The sequence below is a fragment of the Ceratotherium simum genome, chromosome 4 (assembly GCF_057802395.1).
Source record: "Ceratotherium simum simum isolate JZ-2026a chromosome 4, ASM5780239v1, whole genome shotgun sequence".
In the NCBI taxonomy this organism is placed as follows: domain Eukaryota; kingdom Metazoa; phylum Chordata; class Mammalia; order Perissodactyla; family Rhinocerotidae; genus Ceratotherium; species Ceratotherium simum.
In genome coordinates this window covers 20898214-20918382 of record NC_141903.1, presented here as the reverse complement: position 1 = coordinate 20918382, position 20169 = coordinate 20898214, and the positions used below count along the sequence as shown (strand labels likewise).

The following is a 20169-nucleotide window of genomic DNA, read 5'->3' as shown; positions in this document are numbered from 1 at the left end:
AGAAAGTCACTTCACCTCTCTGAGCCTCAGTTTCTTCATTAGTAAAATGGGACTTAAAATGGTACCCAGAGTCAAGGATTGTAATGACCATGTGAACCGATGCCTGCAAAGTGCTTAGCACACAGAGAAAGAACTCAGTAATAGTGTGTTGATTAAATAATCATTATTGATGCCAGTTGCATGTGGACCCCATTGCTGGGCATGGTGCTCTTCTTAAGAGTCAGTCTGAGTGCACCTGTGTCCATTCCAAGCATTATTTGATGACGATAAAGCTCTTTATGAGGACAGTGGCCATCTGGGGACCCACCTGGAAAAGAAGGATGGGCTGGCCTCTGCACATTGACTGTCCAGATTCCCATGATTCCAGGTCAGCCTGATGGAGGTGACAGCCATCTGTCCTTCCCCACCCTGCACAGAAGACCAGCTCTGCAGGGCTGGAAAGAACTGCAAGCTACATCTTGCCCAGCCCTTTTACCCAGGGTAGGATGCCAGGAGGAGAAATGACCCAACGGAGTCTCGTGACATGGTACTAAACCTGGGACTACAAGTAGTCTGTGTAGCATTGAAAGGAGTATCTGTTTGATTCTTGGTTTCTCAACTTACAGATTGAGTGTCCTCACTGAACTTCAGTTTTGTCATCTGGAAAATGGGGATGATAATAAAACCTACTTCCCAGGATCGTTGCAAAGTTTACATGAGCATGCATGTAATACATAGCAAGGCCTCTATAAATAGCATGAATATTACTCAGTCTCTACCCTCTATTCCTCCTCCATTGCTTTTTGGCTGAACCACACTGGTAACACCCAGTGCATTGATTTTTGGATTTCTTTCAGCTGTGAAGCTGTGCAGAGTAGTAGAGTTGGTCTGGAGTGCCTGTCTGGAAACCTGATTGGAGCCCTGACTGCCTCTCTGTTGCTCTGGGACCTTCCGCTGGTCATTTTCCCTCCCTGGCCCTCAGTTTCTTCTTCTATAACAACACTGTCCAATAGAAATATAACATATGAGAGCCACACATGTAATTTTAAATTGTTTAGTAGCCACTTTATAAAAAGTAAAAAGAAATACAGAAGATTAATTTTAACAATCTATTTTATTTAACTCAATATATTAAGATATTGTAATTTCAACATGTAATCAATATTAAAACAATTATCAGTGAGATATTTTACACTTTTCTTTTTATATTCAATCTGGAGTGATTCTGGCATGTTTTTGGTGGTCACAACCAGGGAGGAGGGGGGTGGGATAGCACACATGTCTGTGTGCTACTGGCATACAGAGGGCAGAGACCAGGGATGCCACTAAACACCCTACAGTGCACAGGACAGCCAGCCACAAGAAAGGATTATCTGGTCCAAAACGTTAACAGTGCCTGTTAACACGTATAGCACAGTTTAGATTAGCCATTTTCCAAGTTCTCAATAACCACATGGGGCTGGTGGCTACCATATTGGACATTACACCTCTAAAACATAAAACATTTAGACATGCACTTAGAAAAGCCATGTTTTTAGGAATTTGGGTTTTGATAAATTTGTTTCCTGCTCATCCCTGAATAACTGGCCGAACGAAATGTGGCTGGTTCACCAGCGCCTGGCTGGCTAAGGACAGAGCCCATCTGTCCCTGGCTGGTCAGACTCTTCCAAAGCCACCCGCCCTCCCTGGGAGACTGAGCCTGGGACAGACAGTGAACCCCGTTGTTCTTTTCTGGGGAGACAATGCTGCAGGCTCTGCTACCTGCCTGACAGGGCTATTGTGGCTCAGGGAGAAAAGGGCTTTGTCAGGAGAGCAGCCGAGGAGCCTGAAGTTCAATGGGGCCCTTTATGTCTGTGCTCCCGGGATGCTGCTTGGTGATGCTCATGCCAGTCCTGGTGAGGCCCTGCCCCTCCTAGAAGAAATGGGGAGCCTGAGGCCCAGAGAGGGTGTGGAAGGCCCTCCAGTAGATCCCAGCTCCCTCCACCTCAGCCCACTGCCCTAAAACGTGAAACTCACCTCCCTCTGAAAAGCCCAGTCTCGAAGCACAGGGTGAACTCAGTATTGCCTTTAACTCAGGGCAAGAGGCCCCTGTCCCATACTCTGCAATTTAGCAGCCCCCACAAATCATAAATGCATACAAAAATAAATGTATTAAAGAACACATGTGCACATCTGTCTCTCTAGATCTGTGCTCAGTTCTGGTCCAATGCAACCATAACCGAAACATCCTCTCTTGTGATTTAAAAAGCACAGGCCAGAAGGAAACACTCCACATCTCTTGTCCTACGTCCTTGGAACAAAAGCGATTGAGTTTGAATGCAGTGAGAGATTGAGGGTTGTACCTTGGCCAGCCTCAGAGATAGACGCTATTTTGTAGCACAAGTTGGATCTGAGCAGCAGAAATGCTTAGGTAAGAGAAAAGACAAATTAAATTCTCTTGTCTAATCCTCCCTCTCAGGTAGCATGGATGCAGGTAATTTTTCTATAATGAAGTATCATTTCCTAGTGGGGCTAATCATCCGTTTCTGGCTTCTCTGTGTTCTAATTCATGCTGGTCTTGGAGGTACTCACCTCCATCTGAACTGTGGTACCACATCCCTCCAAAGTCAGGGGCAGGCCTGGGTGCACTTAAAGACCCGTGAACTTGGATGTGTCCAGTTGGCAACACCTGTGACTTCCTTTTCCCTTCTAATCTCTGTCCTACCCACCTGCCCCCAACCCTGTGGTGGTTCTCTCTCTCTCTCTCTCACACACACACACACACACACACACACAGAAAGGAGCAGGAAGGGCTGTCTTATTTGACAGCTGAGGAAACTGATCCTTGTGGAGAGTAAGTGACTTGTTTAAAGTCACCCAGCAAGTTAGGGGAAGCCACACGCTGAGAGAACCCAGCTAGAAGGCCACGAGTAGAGGGTGGAGGGTGGTGGCTGGGAGGACAGGCTTGGGGGCAGAGCAGCTCTGTTTACTCCAGTTCTCTCACTTATGAGCTGTGGGACCCCGGGGGCAGGTTTCTCAGAGTATTTACAGTATGTTTTTTTCTATTCCTATACAAAATGTTAACATTAAGAGAAGCTGGTGACAGATATATGGGAAGTCTCTGTACTATTTTTGCAACTCTTCTGGAAATCTAAAGTTATTTCACAATCAAAACTTTCATGTGTGTGAGGAAGAGTAGCCCTGAGCTAACATCTGTTGCCAATCCTCCTCTTTTTGCTGAGGAAGATTGGCCCTGAGCTAACACCTGTGCCCATCTTCCTCTACTTTATATGTGGGACGCCTGCCACAGCACGGCTTGATAAGCAGTACTTAGATCTGTGCCTGGGCTCTGAACCTGTGAACCCCCGGCCGCCAAAGTGGAGCACACGAACTTAACTGCTATGCCACCAGGCCGGCCCCTATAATCAAAACTTTTTAAATACAGTTTTCCCTCATCTGTACCATGGAGATAATAATGGTACCTGCCTCATAGGAGGCTTAAATGAGATAACACCTGTAAAAGCTTTAGTACAGTGTCTGTCCCATAGTGAAGACTCAATACATAACTTTTTCTTTTTGGTGAGGAAGATTGACCCTGAGCTAACACCCGTGCCCATCTTCCTCTACTTTATATGTGGGACACGGCCACAGCATGGCTTGATGAGCAGCGTATAGATCTGCACCTAGGATCCGAACCTGCGAACCCTGGGCTTCCCGAGCAGAGCACATTGAACTTAACCACTAGGCCACCAGGCCGGCCCCACATAACTGTTTTTAAAAACTGCCTTCTGCAGGAGGCCAGTGACCAACACTGTCAGAACAGACCACTGCTTTCCTGGCAGTCCCACGCGGTCTCTACTCCAGAGCAGGCGTTATTTCAGTCTAAAATCCCAGGCAGCTTCATGTGACCGCTGGGAGCATGCATTTGATCGTGGTTCTTCCACTTGATGGCTGGGATCTGGGCAAGGTATGTGATCACTCTGTGCCTCAGTTTTCTGTCTGTAGATCATAAAAGCATGCACTGCTTGCGGTTGTCATGAGGATTAAATGAACGGAATTTTTCAGCGCTAACAACTGTGCCTGGCCTATTGCAAGCACTGCACAGTGTTTTTATGGTCCAGGTCAGTGTTTCTCTAACTTCTTTTTGCTATTACCCACAGTAACAACTATTCTTTCCATCATCACTATTTTTTTTAATGGTGATTTGGAAAACACCCGTCTCTAGATAGTTGACCCCATTTTGTTTCTCCCATTACTATATAAGGTTCTTGGGGGACAGGGAATTTGTCTGACTCATTTTGGTCTCCAATCACTTCATTTCCTTCTCGCATTCAATTTACCAAGCTTCTATCACCTATTCATTCCACATACATGTATCGACCATTTATTGGCACTGACTATGTGCCTGCTGTGTAGTGTACTAGTGCCCAGCACAGATTGGACCTATGTCGAATGAATGAATAAGGCAGGGAGGTAGGAAGACAGGACCGCAGGCAGGAAGGAAAAAAACCCAGGGTCCTGGAGACTGTGGCCAGAAAGGGCCCCAACTGGAAGCAGTGCCCCCTTCCAACCTCCACGTTCCCACTTCCATCTGGGCCAGAAAATTGCCCCCTCCCCCACCATCCCGGGGCCATCAAGGTGGCCATCAGTCCACCCCCACTGTCACTGGGGATGGAACTGGGTGCCGCTCCCGGCGTCGCGGAGGGGCGGCGCCTGGGGACCCGCTCCGTCGCATCCTGCCGGGGGTGCGGGGCGGTGACTCCTTTGCGGGGAGCAGGGCAGCCTCCGCACTCCGGGAGGGCGTTCGTCCCTCTGCAGGCAGCTCGATCGCGGGGCCCCTGGCCCATGGAGTTGCCCAAGACGCCGAGTGACTCCTCCCCGGGGACCCTCCCCCTCTGGGGCACGTCATTCTTCCCACCCCTGGGTCCCGACCCCGGCGGCTTCTCGCACGCCGGCCACGCCGGGGACAAGTCTCGGCCACCTGCTCCGGAGCCGGGGAGCTGGGGGCGCCGTCCTCCCGCGCGTCGGTCCCTGCGCCCAGGGCCCCATGGAGCTGCCGGCCAGCAACGCCAGCTGCGAGAACGGTGCGTGCGTGCGGGCCGGCGGGGACAGGGGGTGCTCCGCGCCTCGCGCCTTCCCTTCCCCACCGCTCTTTTCTTTCGCGTCCTCTCCTGCCAGAGGCCCCAAAACTGGGGAGACGGGGGTCAGCACGAGTTGTCCCCCACCCAGTTCTCAGGCCCGTCTAGGGAAGGAGCAGGATTCTGGCAGACTTCACCCATCTTCGGAGCTGGGTAGCTGAGAGGGAGAATGGGAGAAAAGGGGACGTATCGGGGAGGGAGGAGGTGGAGGCGGGCCCCATTGATGGGGCCAGGTTGACAGAGAGGTGAGGGGGGCCGGTTTCCAGGTTTTTTTTAGCGTATACAAAGTAGTTGCTTCAGATTTTAGTACCTGCCTAGGTCTGGCTGTCTCCCTGGGGCACACCAAAGACAGGGGAGAAGGGTGCAGAGATTCACCACCTCCAAACCCACACACACCTTTTAGAAAATGGAGAGAAAGAAGAACCTCAAGAAAGGATATGGAAAGACCCTTGGCTTTATGTTGAGTTCTTACCATAAACCAGATAGTTGACTAGGTGGGCCCTTTACCTGCATTATCTCATTAATCCTTAACACAACTCTAGAAGGCAGGTAGATATTATTTCCTTACTGTCTCCATTCTGGAGATGGAGAAACTGAGGCTCTGAGAAGTCTGATAATTGCTCAAGGTAGTATAGTGGGGAAATGGAATATGAAACTAGGGCTCTTGGATTTTAAAACCTGTGCTCATATTGGGACGCTCAACTCCTTTCTTGGTATAGCTCCATTTTCCTACCTCCTCTCGGATTTGCAACCTAGCACATCCCAGTTTCTCTGACTTCTCTTCAGGGAAGCTTTCAGAGCCGGCCTGTTGGGTGTCGGCTGGCTTTGGTTTCCTGACCAAGGCAGTCCATTTTCAGCCTCACCTTCTCCTGGGGAAGAATATGTTTTCCAGTCCTAGCATATTCTGGAAGAGAGGCAGGAATCATCTGGCCCATCACCCATTTGTCAGATGAGCATCCTTCTCAGAAATGGACTTCTCTTGGCCATCAGCCCTCTCTTTTTCTTTTTATCCCATGGGAGAATGTAACTCCATGGAGAGAGCTGCGCCCCTTGGGTGCTTCAGGCGGCCCCACAACAGCCAAGTCCACCCTTTGGCTCCACCTGCTGGAGATGCACCTTCAGGAGGGCAGGTGAAGGGCGTGGGAATGGGCTTGGCTTTCCTCTTGGGAGTTGCCTTCCTTGGCCCACATCCTCCCAGGCTCTGGCTCATTTCCTGAGCTCAGGGAACTCCCTGGACTTGACTCTTGGGCGAGCTGAGGAACAGGAGTGAGCCATCAGAACAAGTTTGGTTAGGGACCGAGATGGCTTCTTGTCTCATCTTCGCTTGATTGTGACACAGGTATCGGAAAGAGAGCTCTCCCACTGCAAAAGACATATGGATGTCCCCCGGTAGGTTCCAGACCTAGCTTTACCAGTTTTTGTGAGACTCAAGCAAGTCCTTCCCCTTCTCAGGGCCTCAGTTTCTCCAGATGAAAGTAAGAGTTAGACAGCCTGCCTTCTAAGGGCTCTTCCAGCTTTGTTGTTCTGTGCTTCTGTGCCAAAGAAGAAAGGTCAACATTGCCCTTACTTTGTTCCCCCAAGATGCCACTCTGTGCTCCAGATATGCCAACGCCAGAGCTGCCTGACCTTGGACATTGGGGCTTTCTAGCACTGGCCTGGAGTTCTAACTGGTCCAAGGAGAAGTGCCCGGCCCAGGCTTACATCCTTGGTACAGGAGCCTGGGCCTTTGTGACACACAGTTTGAAAAACACCTCCAACCACCAGAGGCCACAAACTCAAATGCCTACAGGGGCTGAGCACGTAACAAATATGACTGAAAGGAGCTGGTACGGACTCTAAGGAACTGAAAAGATCGTGTCCTGTCTAGGGGGTCAAGTGCTGCTCGGCTGCAGCCAATTGTTGCCTCTGGAAAGGTGTGCCCAGCAAGATAAACAAAGGCAGCTCAAAAGCTGAATTTTCCTGGGAAATATCCTGATTTCTACATGTTAGTAATGAATTCATATTTTAAAATTACCCTCAAGAAGCCAAATGAAACCCCACCCCACTTGCTGCCTACTTTGTGGGGTGTGTGTGATGGTTAAGAGCGTGGGCTTTGGCGTCAGATAGGCTTGGGGAACAATCCTGGCTTCACCACTTACCACCAATGTAACCTTAGGCAGGTTACCAAACTTATCATGGCCCCAGTTTCTTCAGCTAAAACCCTGGACCTGATTGTTGTGCCCTTCCCATGATAGGGGTGCTTGTGGGAAGCCCCAGAGCAGAAGGCCACGTGAATACCGGCACTGGAGGATTATTGGCTGTGCTTTGTAGTGTTTCGTTGAACTTGGGAAGCTTAGTTGTTCTGACTGAGGGTCTGCCCCTCATGCCCAGGTTTGTCCTGTTGTCCTTGGTGTTTGAGCCAGAAGGGCAAGCAAGGGTGGACTGGCTCTGGGACATGAGGCCTGATGCAGACTCTTGGGGACTCTTGGACTTGGAAAGCAAACTAAAGACAGATTCTGCATGGGGTGGTAGGGACACCCATCCCTCTGAGGCCTCAAGGAGGCTCCAGCCGCAGACCACAAGCACCAGAGGTCTTAGAAGTAAGACCTGGGAATGGTCAGTTCTAACAAAAAGGACGCTCTTGTTTACTCATCTTCAGGCCTAGAATGGTCTGTGGACTTTCTACCTTCACTCCCTCATGTTACCTGTCAGGAGTCTCCACTGTGGCTGGAGTTAGGGATACATAAGTGAAGAGGCCTCTGGGAGGAGGGAAGCCTTGTGTGATACTGAGCTGTTGGAGGCCCGCATGCCAGAGGTTAGGAAGGAATTCCTGTGGAGGGCAGGAAGTTGGATTCAATGATGCCTGAGGGCTTGGAGGACCCTGCTTGGTGTGCGGGGCATCAGCATAGCTTAGTGGTTACATGCTGGAATTCTGGAGTCAGACAGCCTGTGTTCTTAGGCAAGACACCTGACCTCTCATGGCCTCCGTTTCCATATCTATGAAATGGGAATTAAAGACAGCACTTATCTGACAGGTGGTTGTAAGAATTTGATGAGTTCATGCAAATAAAACCCCTAGCCTGGAGTAAGCACTCAGCGAATGTTAACTGTTATTTTTAGGTTGGGGCCCAGCATGTGGACGGAGCCCTGCAATAGCTGAGGAATGGGGTCTGAAACAGTGGCCAATTCCAATTTTTAAAGCACGCAAATGTCCCCAGCATGACTCTCTCACCATGGTCTTCCCATCTAGGTTCCCTGATCAGCCTATACTGCTCTTCTCAACAAGTCCTATGCCGGATTGTCGGTGACCTCAGCCCTGAGATGCCCAGGAATGTCACCTCTAGCAGCTGGCGGGAGAGGCTCAGGCAGAACTACAGCTTCTATGTCGGCCTGGGTCTGGCCTTGCTGTCCAGCTTTCTCATTGGCAGCAGCGTCATCCTCAAGAAGAAGGGCCTCCTGCGACTCGTGGCCTCGGGGGCCACACGGGCTGGTAAGCTGCTGGGGGGCAGGTGGGGATGGGGTGGTGGGCAGCTGAGACCTCAGCCAGCCCTGTGAACCTCCCTACAGGGGCCACTGTCGCAGTTTGAGAGCCTGGTCTAAATGGGCACAAAAGGCTCATTGTCAACCCTGTTGGGAATCCAATCTACGAACAGGAGACCTTCCTTATAATCCACTGTTTCCTGAAAACTTCGGGATAAGTTAATTGAGGTGAAGAAAGGGGAAAGTCTCAGGGCCAAGAATCAGAAACCTCAAGTCTGGTCCTGGTTTTATTTCTTACCAGCTGTGTCGTAGGCAAGTCACAACTTCCCTGCAAAATGGGAATATAAATACCTCTGCCCAGAACAAAGTCAGACACTAGTGTGCCCTCATGTACCATCAAATTGAGCTCCCTTATAGGCTACAAAAGAATTGCTGAGTCTCTGTCCACAGAGATTTGCTTGTTTGGAAAATAAGATGTGTACCCATGAAACAATTCTTAAGAAGAGGAATCATGTATAGAAGAATTCATTCATTTAATCCTTCATTGAGTACCTGCTGTGTGCCAGGAGTCATGCCAGACATGGGGACACAGTGCCCTTGTAGGGCATTGAGTCGAGTGGGAGAGATAGGCAAGTCAATAGACGATTGTTCTATAGTGTGTTAAGTGGTATCATGGGGAAAATACAGAATGCTATGGCAGTGTTTTGGAGGGGCATGTAAAGCCCAGGCTTAGGGGGTAGGGGAGGTTTTCTGTAAGAGGTGATCTAGACACCAAGAACTAAATAATGGGGAGATAGCAAGGTGAAGGGCAAGAGAGGAAGAGGTGGTCCAGGCAGAAAGAACAGCATGTGCAAAGGCTCAGAGGGGAGATAGTGTGAGCGGCACTAGAAACTGAAAGTAGTTGGGGATGGCTTGCACATGGGCGGGTAAGAGATGGGGTGTGGGCCAGATCATGAAGGGTCCTGTAAACTGGGCTCCTGAGTTTGAGTGCAATCGTCAGTGACTGGAAGGCTTTAGGCAGGGGAGTGACACAGTCTGACTTATGATGTGAGAAGATCCCTGGTTGCTGGGTGGAGAATGGATTAGGGAAGAAGACTGGAGGCTGGGAGACCAATTAGGGGAGAGAGACGACAGAACTTGGGCCTGCAAATAGCAGTGGGAATGGAGACAAGTCGTGGAGTCCAGAGATAGTTTTTGAAGGTAGAACTTACTGGGTTTGGTGTTGACTGGCTCCAAGGGGAGGGAGAAAAAGAGAGTCGAGGGTGACTCAGCTTTGTGACTTGAGCAACTGGGGAGCTGAGGGTGCTATTGTCTGAGATAAAGAGTGCAGGAGGAACGGGTTTATGGGAAGATGCTGTGTTCAAGATTGGACATGTTCAGTTTAATCTTCTGTGGGACATTGAGCTTTGGAAACCAGCTATTGGGGTTCCAATTGCAGCTTCAATTCCTGTTCTTGTGATCCTGGGCAAGAAAAGTATCTTTTCTGTGCCTCAGTTTCCTTATCTATAAAATGGGGATAAGAATAGTTCCAGCCTCAAGGACTGTCGTGAAGCTCTGTAGTGTGTTTAGAAAGATGCTTGGCACTGAGTAAGCACTGGTATTAGTATTGCAGTTATCTAAGTGGGAGGTCTGGTGGACAGTTGGAAACCCAGGTCTACAGCCAGGTGCGCTCTGCCATGGAGAGCTGTGAGGTGCGGGGATGAAGTCAGGAGCAGTGGTCATTGCTGCTCTATCCTTCACTTCTGGACAAGTGTTTGAAAGACCAGAGGGCTCCCAAAGTGCCAGAAAAATAGCTGTTTGCCCTCAGGGGAGAGCAGGGGAAGTATCATTGACCATTCAGAAAGACAACTTCCCTGGAATCAATTGTTTTCCCCCAATCTGCTGTTTCAGTATCTTCTGAGATTTCAACCCCTAGAAAAAAATGCTCTCAGAGCTCTTAACTTCTATGGGAGATTCTGACCCCTTTAGGAACCTGATGAAAGCTGAAGGCCTTCTTAGAAAAATGGGGATTCACAAAAAGTGACATGCAATTTTTGGATTTTCACGGGACTGTCTAAAACCCGTCCATTATCATCATCATCATCCTCATCCTCATAGCTAATATTATTGAGTATTGACTATGTGCCAGGCTCTGAGTCCACCATATGAACAAAGCAGACACGTTCCTGCTTCATGGAGCTTCCATTTTAGAGAGGGAGAAGCCAGAAAATAAATAAATCAATTCAAATTATAAATGATAAGTGTCATGAAGGAGAAGAGCTGGGTGTGATGAAAGAGAATCCCAAAGGGAAATAATAGAGATCAGAGGGGCAGGGAGGGCTTCTTAGGAGAAGCAACATTCAGGCAGAGACCTATAGAGTGGGTGTAGATTTAGGCAAATTTCGTTAAGAAGGCTATTCTATTCCGGACACGGAGAAGTACGTGCAAAGGCCTTAAGGCTGCAAAGAGTTCATCATTTTTGAAGAACTAAATGGAAGTCTGAGCAGCTGGCCTGTAGTAAGAAGAGTGGCAGGAGATGCCTTTGGAGAGGTGAGCAGGGTCAAAACTATGAATGGGCTTGTTAAGGATTCTGGTCTTTATCCTAAGAGTGTTTGGAAGCCATTGGCCAGCTGTAAACTGAAGAGTGACATAATCTGATTTACATTCTTAAAAGACCACTGGCTGCTCAGAAAGGAATGGATTATAAAGGGATGAGAGTAGAACTGGGGGAACCATAGGAGGCTGTTCCCTTAACCCAGGCCAGAGGTGATATGCCTTGGAGTAGGGTGGTGGCAGTGGAGTGGACACGTGTGAGATGCTTTTTGGAGACAGAATCAGCAGGAAGGACTGGATGCAGAAAGTGGAGGAGTGGGAGGTGTCAAGTGTGATTCCTGGTTTCTGGCTTCAGCAACTAGATACAGGGAGGTGCCATTCTCTGAGTTTCATTTGGTGGGTTGGTGGGGAGCCCTATAAAAATCAAGAATTCCTTTTAAGGCAGAGTTTGAGATGCCTGTGAGAGATCCAAGAGTTATCAAGTAAGCAATTAGATATACATCCACGCTCGGAATAAATGATCCGAGTACACATATGAAATAGAGACACCAGCACATAGATGGTCTTTAAAACTTTGGGAATGGATGAACTCACCCAGGAGAGGGCCCAGAAGCGAGCTCCCAGGACTAACCATGGCTAACATATATTGAACCCTTAGAGGTTGGGGAGTGAAGGTTCCTGAGAAAGTGTGGCCAAGCTCTAACTTTGTGTCCCTTCCTATCTACAGTGGACGGAGGCTATGGCTACCTGAAGGATGCAATGTGGTGGGCTGGATTTCTCACCAGTAAGTGGGTTCTTTGCTCCTAGTAACAGTGACCTATTGACGGCAGAGATGAAAGGAGGGGTGGATGGGGCATTTCTGTCTCTATTGTGCAAAGTATGAATCCAAGGCCCAGATTCCTAGGGGAAAACCTTGACAATCTTTGCGGGTAGAACATCTTACCTATTTCTCAGATCACTTTCTCAACCCAAAGTCAGTCTTGCATCCATGAAGCGTCTATCCCCAGAGAGATTTGTACAGAGCTGGTAAATGGTAAAGGCATTTTTCTCAACTTCCCTTGAAGCATAGGGAGATATCACTGCCTGTTGGAGTCTCTTGGACTTCTTGGCTGAGACTTCTAAGCCGATTTCCCCATTCTACAGGCAGTTTGTTAGCTCACTTAGAACATGGCTGGTCTGCCACTTAAGGTCTGCCCAAATTTGCACATTCACACATTTCCCCAGCTTTCCACCCACTCTCTCTGGCTTTCAAACTCTGATTCTTTTGGATGGAAAATTAGCCAGCTTTCCATTTATAATCCCCTAAGTCAGGTTTTAATCCCAGTCTTAGCTACAACTATCATCTTCATCATCTGCTTTCAAAGGGCAGACCCAGGTCATTCTCTACCAGCAGAAAGACAGACAAGGCACTTGCAGGTGTCTGCAAACTGAAAACTCAAATGGGGAGAATTAGGCCATTTGGGAAAGTCGGACTTTCTAACCACCTGCCTGTCAGTCTAGACTATCCACAGGTCCTCTGGGAAAAATGGCTCCATGGGCCAATTGGTACTTGAAGAATCAATAACTGTAATTATTTCTTTTTTTCTTCTTCTTCTTCTTCTTCTTTTTTTTTTTTGTGAGGAAGATTAGCCCTGAGCTCACATCCATGCCAATCCTCCTCTTTTTGCTGAGGAAGATCGGCACTGGGCTATCTGTGCCCATCTTCCTCCACTTTATATGGGACGCCGCCACAACATGGCCTGACAAGCAGTGCATCGGTGTTCGCCCGGGATCCGAACCCGGGCCACCAGCAGCGGAGCGCGTGCACTTAACCGCTACGCCACTGGGCCGGCCCCTGTAATTGTTTCTTTATTTTATAATTAACACTTTCTAGAAGTTACCTTAAAGATGCAGACCAAACATTGACAGCCCTGAGATACACTTAATGGTGCCTGGAATAGAAGCCGAGAGACCTAAAGAACAAGAAGGCATCCACCTACAAACGTGTCATGTGACCTTGGGCTCTGGGCCTGCTTCCTCATCTTTAAAATGGAAAGATTTGATCAGGATAGTCTGGGCCTGACCTTGTGACCAGGTTCTCCAGGGAGAGAGCATGAGGATCAGGATTTTAAGGAACGCTGTCTGGGATTCTATGAATGGTTGAATATTGAATGCGCCGTTCCTACCCAGTTCATTTGGGCTGGAGATGGTGCATCGAAGCCACACTATCCTCTTTTCTCCCTTAATTTCCTAGTGGCTGCTGGAGAAGTTGCCAACTTCGGGGCCTACGCATTTGCTCCTGCTACAGTCGTCACTCCTCTGGGAGCGCTGAGTGTCCTCATAAGGTTATTGTCACCTCTCTTGCTGTCTCTGGCTCCTTCCTATTTTGAATTTGTTGAGGTCTGGAACTCCCAAGTGAAGTCAACTGCCACTTGCAGTCAGGAGCCTGGGTTGGTCTCAGCTCCTAGAAAGAGGCAGTGTGCAGGTTAGCACCCTGGACCCTTGGATTGTTTGTTGTCAGTTGCTCTAGCGCCCTCGACAGACTTGGCGATGGAGGGGCAGGCCAAGCCCAAACCAGCTGGAAGGGCTTCCACTGCTGCCAGGCTGAATGTCTCAGGTCAGTGTTTTGGTGCCCTACTAGGAGAAGCACCCGAGTTAAAAGCAAGCTCCCTAGATTAACATTCCCTGAGTTCTAACTTTAGCTCTACCACTTAGTAGTTACATTACCATGGGCAAGTCACTTAACCACTCTGAGCCTCAATTTCCCCATCTGCTAAATGGGGATGCTAATAATACCTACCTGAAGGCATTGCTTCAAGGACTAAATGGGATAATGCACAGAAAGTGCATAGTACGGAACCGGCACTGAAGAATAACCACGGCTAACATACATTGAGGGCTTACTGTGTGCTAACTGTTCTAAATGTCTTCCATGTATTAACTCATTTAATCCTCATAGCTTCCCTACTAATTAGAAAGTAGGAGACCTGAGGCCAAGAGAGGTTAAGCAATTTGGCCAAGGTCACCCAGTCCCAAGAGTCTAGGCCAGGACTCCCACCCAGACAGTCTAATTTCAGAGTCCAGGTGTTAACCATGATGTCATGTTGCCTCGCACACGTTTCATAGTTTTACAAATAACTGATACTAAATGTGTGTGCTTCCCATTGCCCCATGCCTCCCGCACTGCAAACACGGTTCCTCTCTGAGGGGCCTGAATCCCCATTTGCAGCTGGCTCTGATTGTTGGTTTAACCTTGGAGCCCTGGTATATCCCAGCCAACCACACCCAGTACTCATAATTTCCTCTGTTTTGTTTTACCGTCTTGATCACGTTTGCAACATTTACGCAGTCAAGAAACAGATAGAACCATGACTCACATTGCACAATTGGCTGATGCAGCTGCAATACCACTATTGCGTGTCTGATTAGTTTACAAATTCCCACCCCCAGGAAGCTGGGAGAGTCAGGGAATTCTCCAGTGTGAGCTCTGCCTGTGGTGATGCCACCAGACTCTCTTGAGTGGGCATGTTGGGTGAAATGTTTTTGGTAGTTTTAGAGGAGAGATGGGAGGCATTCAAAAGAGCTTGGACATCAATCCCCCTCTCTCCTGATACTTTAGCCAGGACTTTTGAGGCTAATTGGGTCCTAGGTCAGCCAACAGATTTTTCCCCTAAACTCATGCCACCTTTGTAAAGAAACAGAAGCATGCCCCTGCAATCATTCCTGTTGTGCCCAATTTCCCTCCCTCTCCCCTCACCTCTTCTGGCTCACCAAAAGGATATGAAGGGAACGAAAATCCCATCACCAAGGAATAGCGAGGAATCGGAGGTGTTTTGCCAAGAAAAGAGAAGACTCAGGAAAGTCACAAGAATTCTCTTCACTGACGTGTAGAGGAACAACCATAGGCTTTATAATTAGACAGAACTTGAGCTCAAATCCTGGCTTTGCTACTTAGCAGTCGCATGACCTTGCCAAGTCATTTTAACTTCTGTAAGACTCAGTTTTCCTGAGTTCTACTAAAAAATGGAGATAGTGTACTTTACTTCTCAAAGAGTTGTGAGATGTAGGTGAGATAATAAATGGAAAGTTTCTAACATAATACCTAGCACGTAAGACGTGCCCAATACACAGTGCCCATACTTGTCATTGTGGTTGTTTATATTGGCTTGTACAAATGGAAGAAGGAATAGATTTGTTCTGTATGGCTCAAGGAATAGAAATGAGACAATGAGTAGAAATTGCCATATTTTTGGTCAACAATTAGAATGAACCTATAATGGATTCATTTGCCTTGTGAAGGAGAGAGCCGCTTGTCACCAGAGGTATACAAGCCAAGACTGAAAGCCATCTGTTTGCAGTGTTAAAAGAAGACGTGCTTGGGGCCAGCCCCATGGTGCAGCAGTTAAGTTTGCGTGTTCCGCTTTGGCGGCCCAGGGTTTGCTGGTTAGGATTCTGGGCACAGACCTACTCACTGCTCCTCAAGCCATGCTGAGATGGCGTCCCACATAGAAGAACTAGAAGGACCTACAACTAGGATATACAACTATGTACTGGGGGATTTGGGGAGAAAAAGGAAAAAAAAAAAAAAAGAGGAAGATTGGCAACAGATGTTAGCTCAGGGCCAATCTTCCTCAAAAAAAGGACGTGCTCAGTGGGTAGGAAGTTAGACAAGAGTGCTTTGAAGGGCTCTTCCAACACTTCTGTTTTGGGACACTCTCAGCCTCCTTTCTATTTTAGACCTTTTTGGGGGTCTAGAAAAGCTTTCCTAAGAGAGTAGTGTGTCCTGATCTGTTGTTCTCCGTGAGCCCCCATTTTTCTTCAGGATGCTGAGACAGGCATGGCTGCCTAATCCCTTTCTCCTGTTTCCATGTGCAGTGCCATCCTTTCCTCATATTTCCTGGGAGAGAGTCTGAATCTGCTGGGGAAGCTGGGCTGTGTGATCTGCGTGGCTGGCAGCACAGTGATGGTGATACATGCCCCTGAGGAAGAGAAGGTCACCACTGTCATTGAGATGGCTGCCAAGATGAAAGACACAGGTAGGCTCCAAGCCCTCAGTGAACAGGAAGGCACTGGGGGATGAAATTGTGGAAGGTCTGACTGTGTTCTGAGCATCTCAGGTGCTGCCGCCTGGAGGAGGAGGCAAGCTAAAGAAAGAAGGTTGGTGGGCTGATCATAAGGTTAGCTTACAGGCTTCTAGGCCTGATATATATTGATGCCATTTATTAAGTGTTTATTATGTACCAGGCACTGTTTTAAATGCTTTATCTGCATTGTCTTTGTCCGTTGGGGCTGCTATAACAGAATATCATAGACTGGGTGGCTTATAAATAACAGAAATTTATTTCTCACAGTTCTGGAGGCTGGAAAGTCCATGATCAAGGTGCCACCAGATTCAGTGTCTGGCAAGAGCCTGCTTGCTGGTTCATAGATGGCTATCTTCTCACTGTGTCCTTACATGGTGGAAGGGGCAAGGGAGCGCTCTGGGGTCCCTTTTATAGGGGCACTAATCCCTTCATGAGGGCTCTACCCTCATGACTTAATCACTTCCCAAAGGCCCCACCTCCTAACACCATCACATTAGGGATTAGATTTCAACATATGAATTTGAGGAGGACACGTTCAGTCTATAGCATGCATCATCTCATTTAATCTCACACACACACACACACAAACAAAAGCCCTATGAGGAAGGTCCTGTTCTTAGCCCTATTTTACAAATGAGGAAACCGAAGTCTTGGGGGTTTAATTAATAACTTGCCCAAGTTATTAAAAAGTTGTGCAGCTGAGACTGGAACTCCTGTTTGTCTGACTTCAGAGCCCAAGTCCTTCACGCTACATCCCATTGCCATGGGGGGGGCGGTGCTCTAGATGATAATTGCATCCTCTACAGCTCAGGTTCTCTCTCTCCCTCCCCTCTTGAAGGGTACATCGTGTTTGCTGTGCTTCTGCTGGTGTTCTGCCTCATCCTCATCTTCGTCATCGCCCCACGTTATGGGCAAAGGAATATCCTGGTTTACATCATCATCTGCTCTGTGATCGGGGCCTTCTCTGTGTCTGCCGTCAAGGGTCTGGGCATCACCATTAAGAACTTCTTCCAGGGGTTGCCAGTTGTGCGGCACCCCCTCCCCTACATCCTGTCCCTCATCCTGGCACTTTCACTCAGCACTCAGGTCAACTTCCTCAACAGGGCGCTGGACATTTTTAATACCTCTCTGGTGTTCCCCATCTACTACGTGTTCTTCACCACGACCGTGGTTACCTCCTCCATCATCCTCTTTAAGGAGTGGTACAGCATGTCTGCCGTGGACATTGTGGGTACCCTCTCTGGCTTTATCACCATCATCCTGGGTGTGTTCATGCTTCATGCTTTCAAAGACCTGGACATCAACGAGACCAGCTTGCCCCATATGCACAAAAACCCAACCCCACCTCCCGCCCCAGAGCCCACTGTCATTAGACTAGAAGACAAGAATGTCCTTGTGGACAATATAGAGCTCGCCAGTACCCCATCACCAGCAGAGAAGCCCAAAGTATTTATAATCCATTCCTAAAGCTTGGAATACATGAGTGAGAGGATGAGCCCTATGGTACAGCCTGACTTCTCAGTTTCAGAGCCACCTGGTTATTTTCAGCACAACTGTTACCAATGGGCTCTCTTTTCTGAGATGTTCATTTATACCTCATCACGGTTTCCAGGAGAAAAATCTCTACCCAGTGAGGGGTGGCGGCAGAACTTCCTGGAAACACAGCCTCAGTAACCAAATACCCTACTTTATTTGGTGCCAGCAGGTCCCCTGGACCTCCCTTCTCACTTGTTTCCTCGGTGCTGTCTCTACGTTGTTGGAAAGAAGATAGCATTTGACCCGTTGAATGTAGCCAGGCCAAGAACTTTCCTGAGATGCTGGTCATCAGGAAATCCTTAGCACTAGTTCTCCTGAGACTGAATCGCCATTCCTTAGCCCAGGGATGAAGTGCAGCTGGCTCCCAGAGGCCCAGAGAGCAATTCGCCATGCCTCCTCATCCAGAGCTGACAGAGACACAACTACTGCAAAATGTCTTCCTGCTTTTACCACTTCTTCTTTGGAGACAAAAGCAAGACCTCAGCTGACCTTCTTACTGTGAAAGCCACCTGCTGTCTGAGAAGCATTTCCGCTGGCCCCATTCCCTGAGCACTGCACCCTGGAGGTCAGCATCTTTGTTTCCATCAGCTCCACTCCCTCCCCATCCCTTACCTCTCTATATACATCCTAAGGAGCAGTCACTGAGACATTCAGGCAGTTGTCTTAGAACTCAAAACAAAACGACGAAACAAGATGCTTTACAGCCAAGCCCTGTTGGCCAACCTCAGTGTTTCATTTTGCCTCCTTCTGGAAAGAGAACAGCAGTTGCACTGCTCTTAAAAGTAGCTTGGCTGTTGAGCTAGAATTTGGCAGAATGCACTTTCCTTTTCCTCAAGGAGTAAACCAAAATATGATTTGGGGACATGGGGAGAAGAGTGAGGAGCAAAGTCAGGACTTGGCAGAAAGCAGCCACAAGCTCTCTGGAAACCAGGGGCTAACTTTTGTGTTTACTCTGGTGCCCTACCAAGAACCCAGGTGGAAAGGGCTCTGGGTAGTTTCTGGCTGCAGCCTTAGAGGCTTGGCCAGTGGCATCAGCTTTGAACTTCAGTGACCAAGTAGGGGTAGAGGCTTGCCATGGAGTGCATTCTGGCTGTGGACCAGATTGCCACCAAGTCCCCCACTCCACTGATGAGCTGCCCACACTGGGAAGCAGCGTGTCGTGACTGCTCCAACACCACTTGCTTTGGGGACTGCCTTTGGTCTCCTCACATTTGGCCAGAGGCATTCAAAAAACAAGAGCAGTTGGAGAGGTGTAATTGCTATTCCTTCCCTTCCTGTCTTCTTTCTAACTGCAAGAGTGTGGGAGATGGTACAAGGACCATTGAAATGGAAGTAAGGGAGCCAGTATATTTGTGAAGAGGGAAGACTCGATCCTCAGTCTCCAAACTGGTACAGAGCCTCCCCTGTCTAACTCCATACCCCTGCCCTGAATTTACGTCCCAGGCCCTAAGAACAGGCAAGCCCAGGCCAAACTCTTGCTGGCCTTGGAGCTCCAAAAGGTTCGGCTGACCAACAGACTGGCTTCCTGCACCTCCAGCCTCAAATCTCCAGTTTTTAATGAATGTGGATTTCTGTCTCTTACTAAAATCAATGCAACACGGTGGATCTTGAGAATGGCCATAATCTGAGGTCCCTGAGAGTGTGGTCTGCAGGGTCAGGAATAAAGACCTCTGAGTGTGTTTACTTGGTACTTGCGTCTTGGCCTTCCTTGGACACGGAGCAATTAACTGGTTCCTCTAGCGCTGGGGGACCAGTCCCTAATCTCTGGAGGGTTGTGGCTGCCAAGGAAGTCCCTGCAGTGCCTTCCACAGCCACGCCCTCACTAGAGTGGGAAAGGCAGTTTTGGGAATCAAGTCAGTTGAAGACACTCTTCCCTTATTAACGCCTGAGCCCTGACTAGGAGCCATGCACAGTGCCAAGAGCTTCACGTGAAGTCTTTTAAGTCCTCACAAATCCCCAAGGTAGATATATCTTTATCCCCATTGTATCTACGAAAAAAGTCTCAGAGAGGTTAAGTAATCGCTCAAGGTCACACAGCCAGGAAGAGTCGAAGTTGATATCTGGCTCTGAGCCCATAGTCTTAAGAGCAGTGTGTCTCTCCAAAAGACTAAATTCATCCCCCATTGCATAGTCCGATCTTCCTCTGTTTGTTTCTTCTTGTGATCTGTGCTGTCTCCCCTGTCTGGACGTAAACCCCATGAGAGAGGGTCTTTATTTACTGCTTATCCTCAGTGCCTAGCACATAGTTGGCACTCATAAAAACATGTATTGAAAGAAGGAACAATACCGTTCCGAATAGTCCTTCTTTGCCCAGACTCTTGGGGGCCAGCTCCCAACCCAGAGCATTCTTAACAGAACCCCAGCATGTAAAGCAGAGCAACTCCAAAACAGATGTGGTCAGCAGTTTCTGAGCACGCAGCCTGTGCCGGGCATGGTGGGCTGCTTTCACATGGGGCACTTCACTGGTGATCATGACACTTTTG

The 20169-nt window shown here is 48.5% G+C and overlaps 1 protein-coding gene across 1 annotated transcript; it reads left to right on the top strand.

Annotated features, from left to right (window-relative positions):
- The first annotated feature begins 4886 nt into the window (after window positions 1–4886).
- On the top strand, window positions 4887–19369 carry NIPAL4 (NIPA like domain containing 4). Its single transcript, XM_004428703.3, has 6 exons — window positions 4887–5042; window positions 8326–8565; window positions 11815–11871; window positions 13321–13411; window positions 15942–16102; window positions 16989–19369. The coding sequence occupies exons 1-6, from the start codon at window positions 5006–5008 to the stop codon at window positions 17615–17617; spliced, it is 1215 nt and encodes a 404-aa protein (XP_004428760.3). The 5' UTR covers window positions 4887–5005; the 3' UTR covers window positions 17618–19369.
- Window positions 19370–20169: the final 800 nt, after the last annotated feature.

Coding starts and splice junctions, on each gene's coding strand:
- NIPAL4 (XM_004428703.3), top strand. CDS start 5,006: ATGGAGCTGCCGGCCAGCAACGCCAGCTGCGAGAACG. Junction 8,566..11,814: donor CTCGGGGGCCACACGGGCTG/GTAAGCTGCTGG, acceptor TCCTATCTACAG/TGGACGGAGGCTATGGCTAC. Junction 11,872..13,320: donor GTGGGCTGGATTTCTCACCA/GTAAGTGGGTTC, acceptor TTAATTTCCTAG/TGGCTGCTGGAGAAGTTGCC.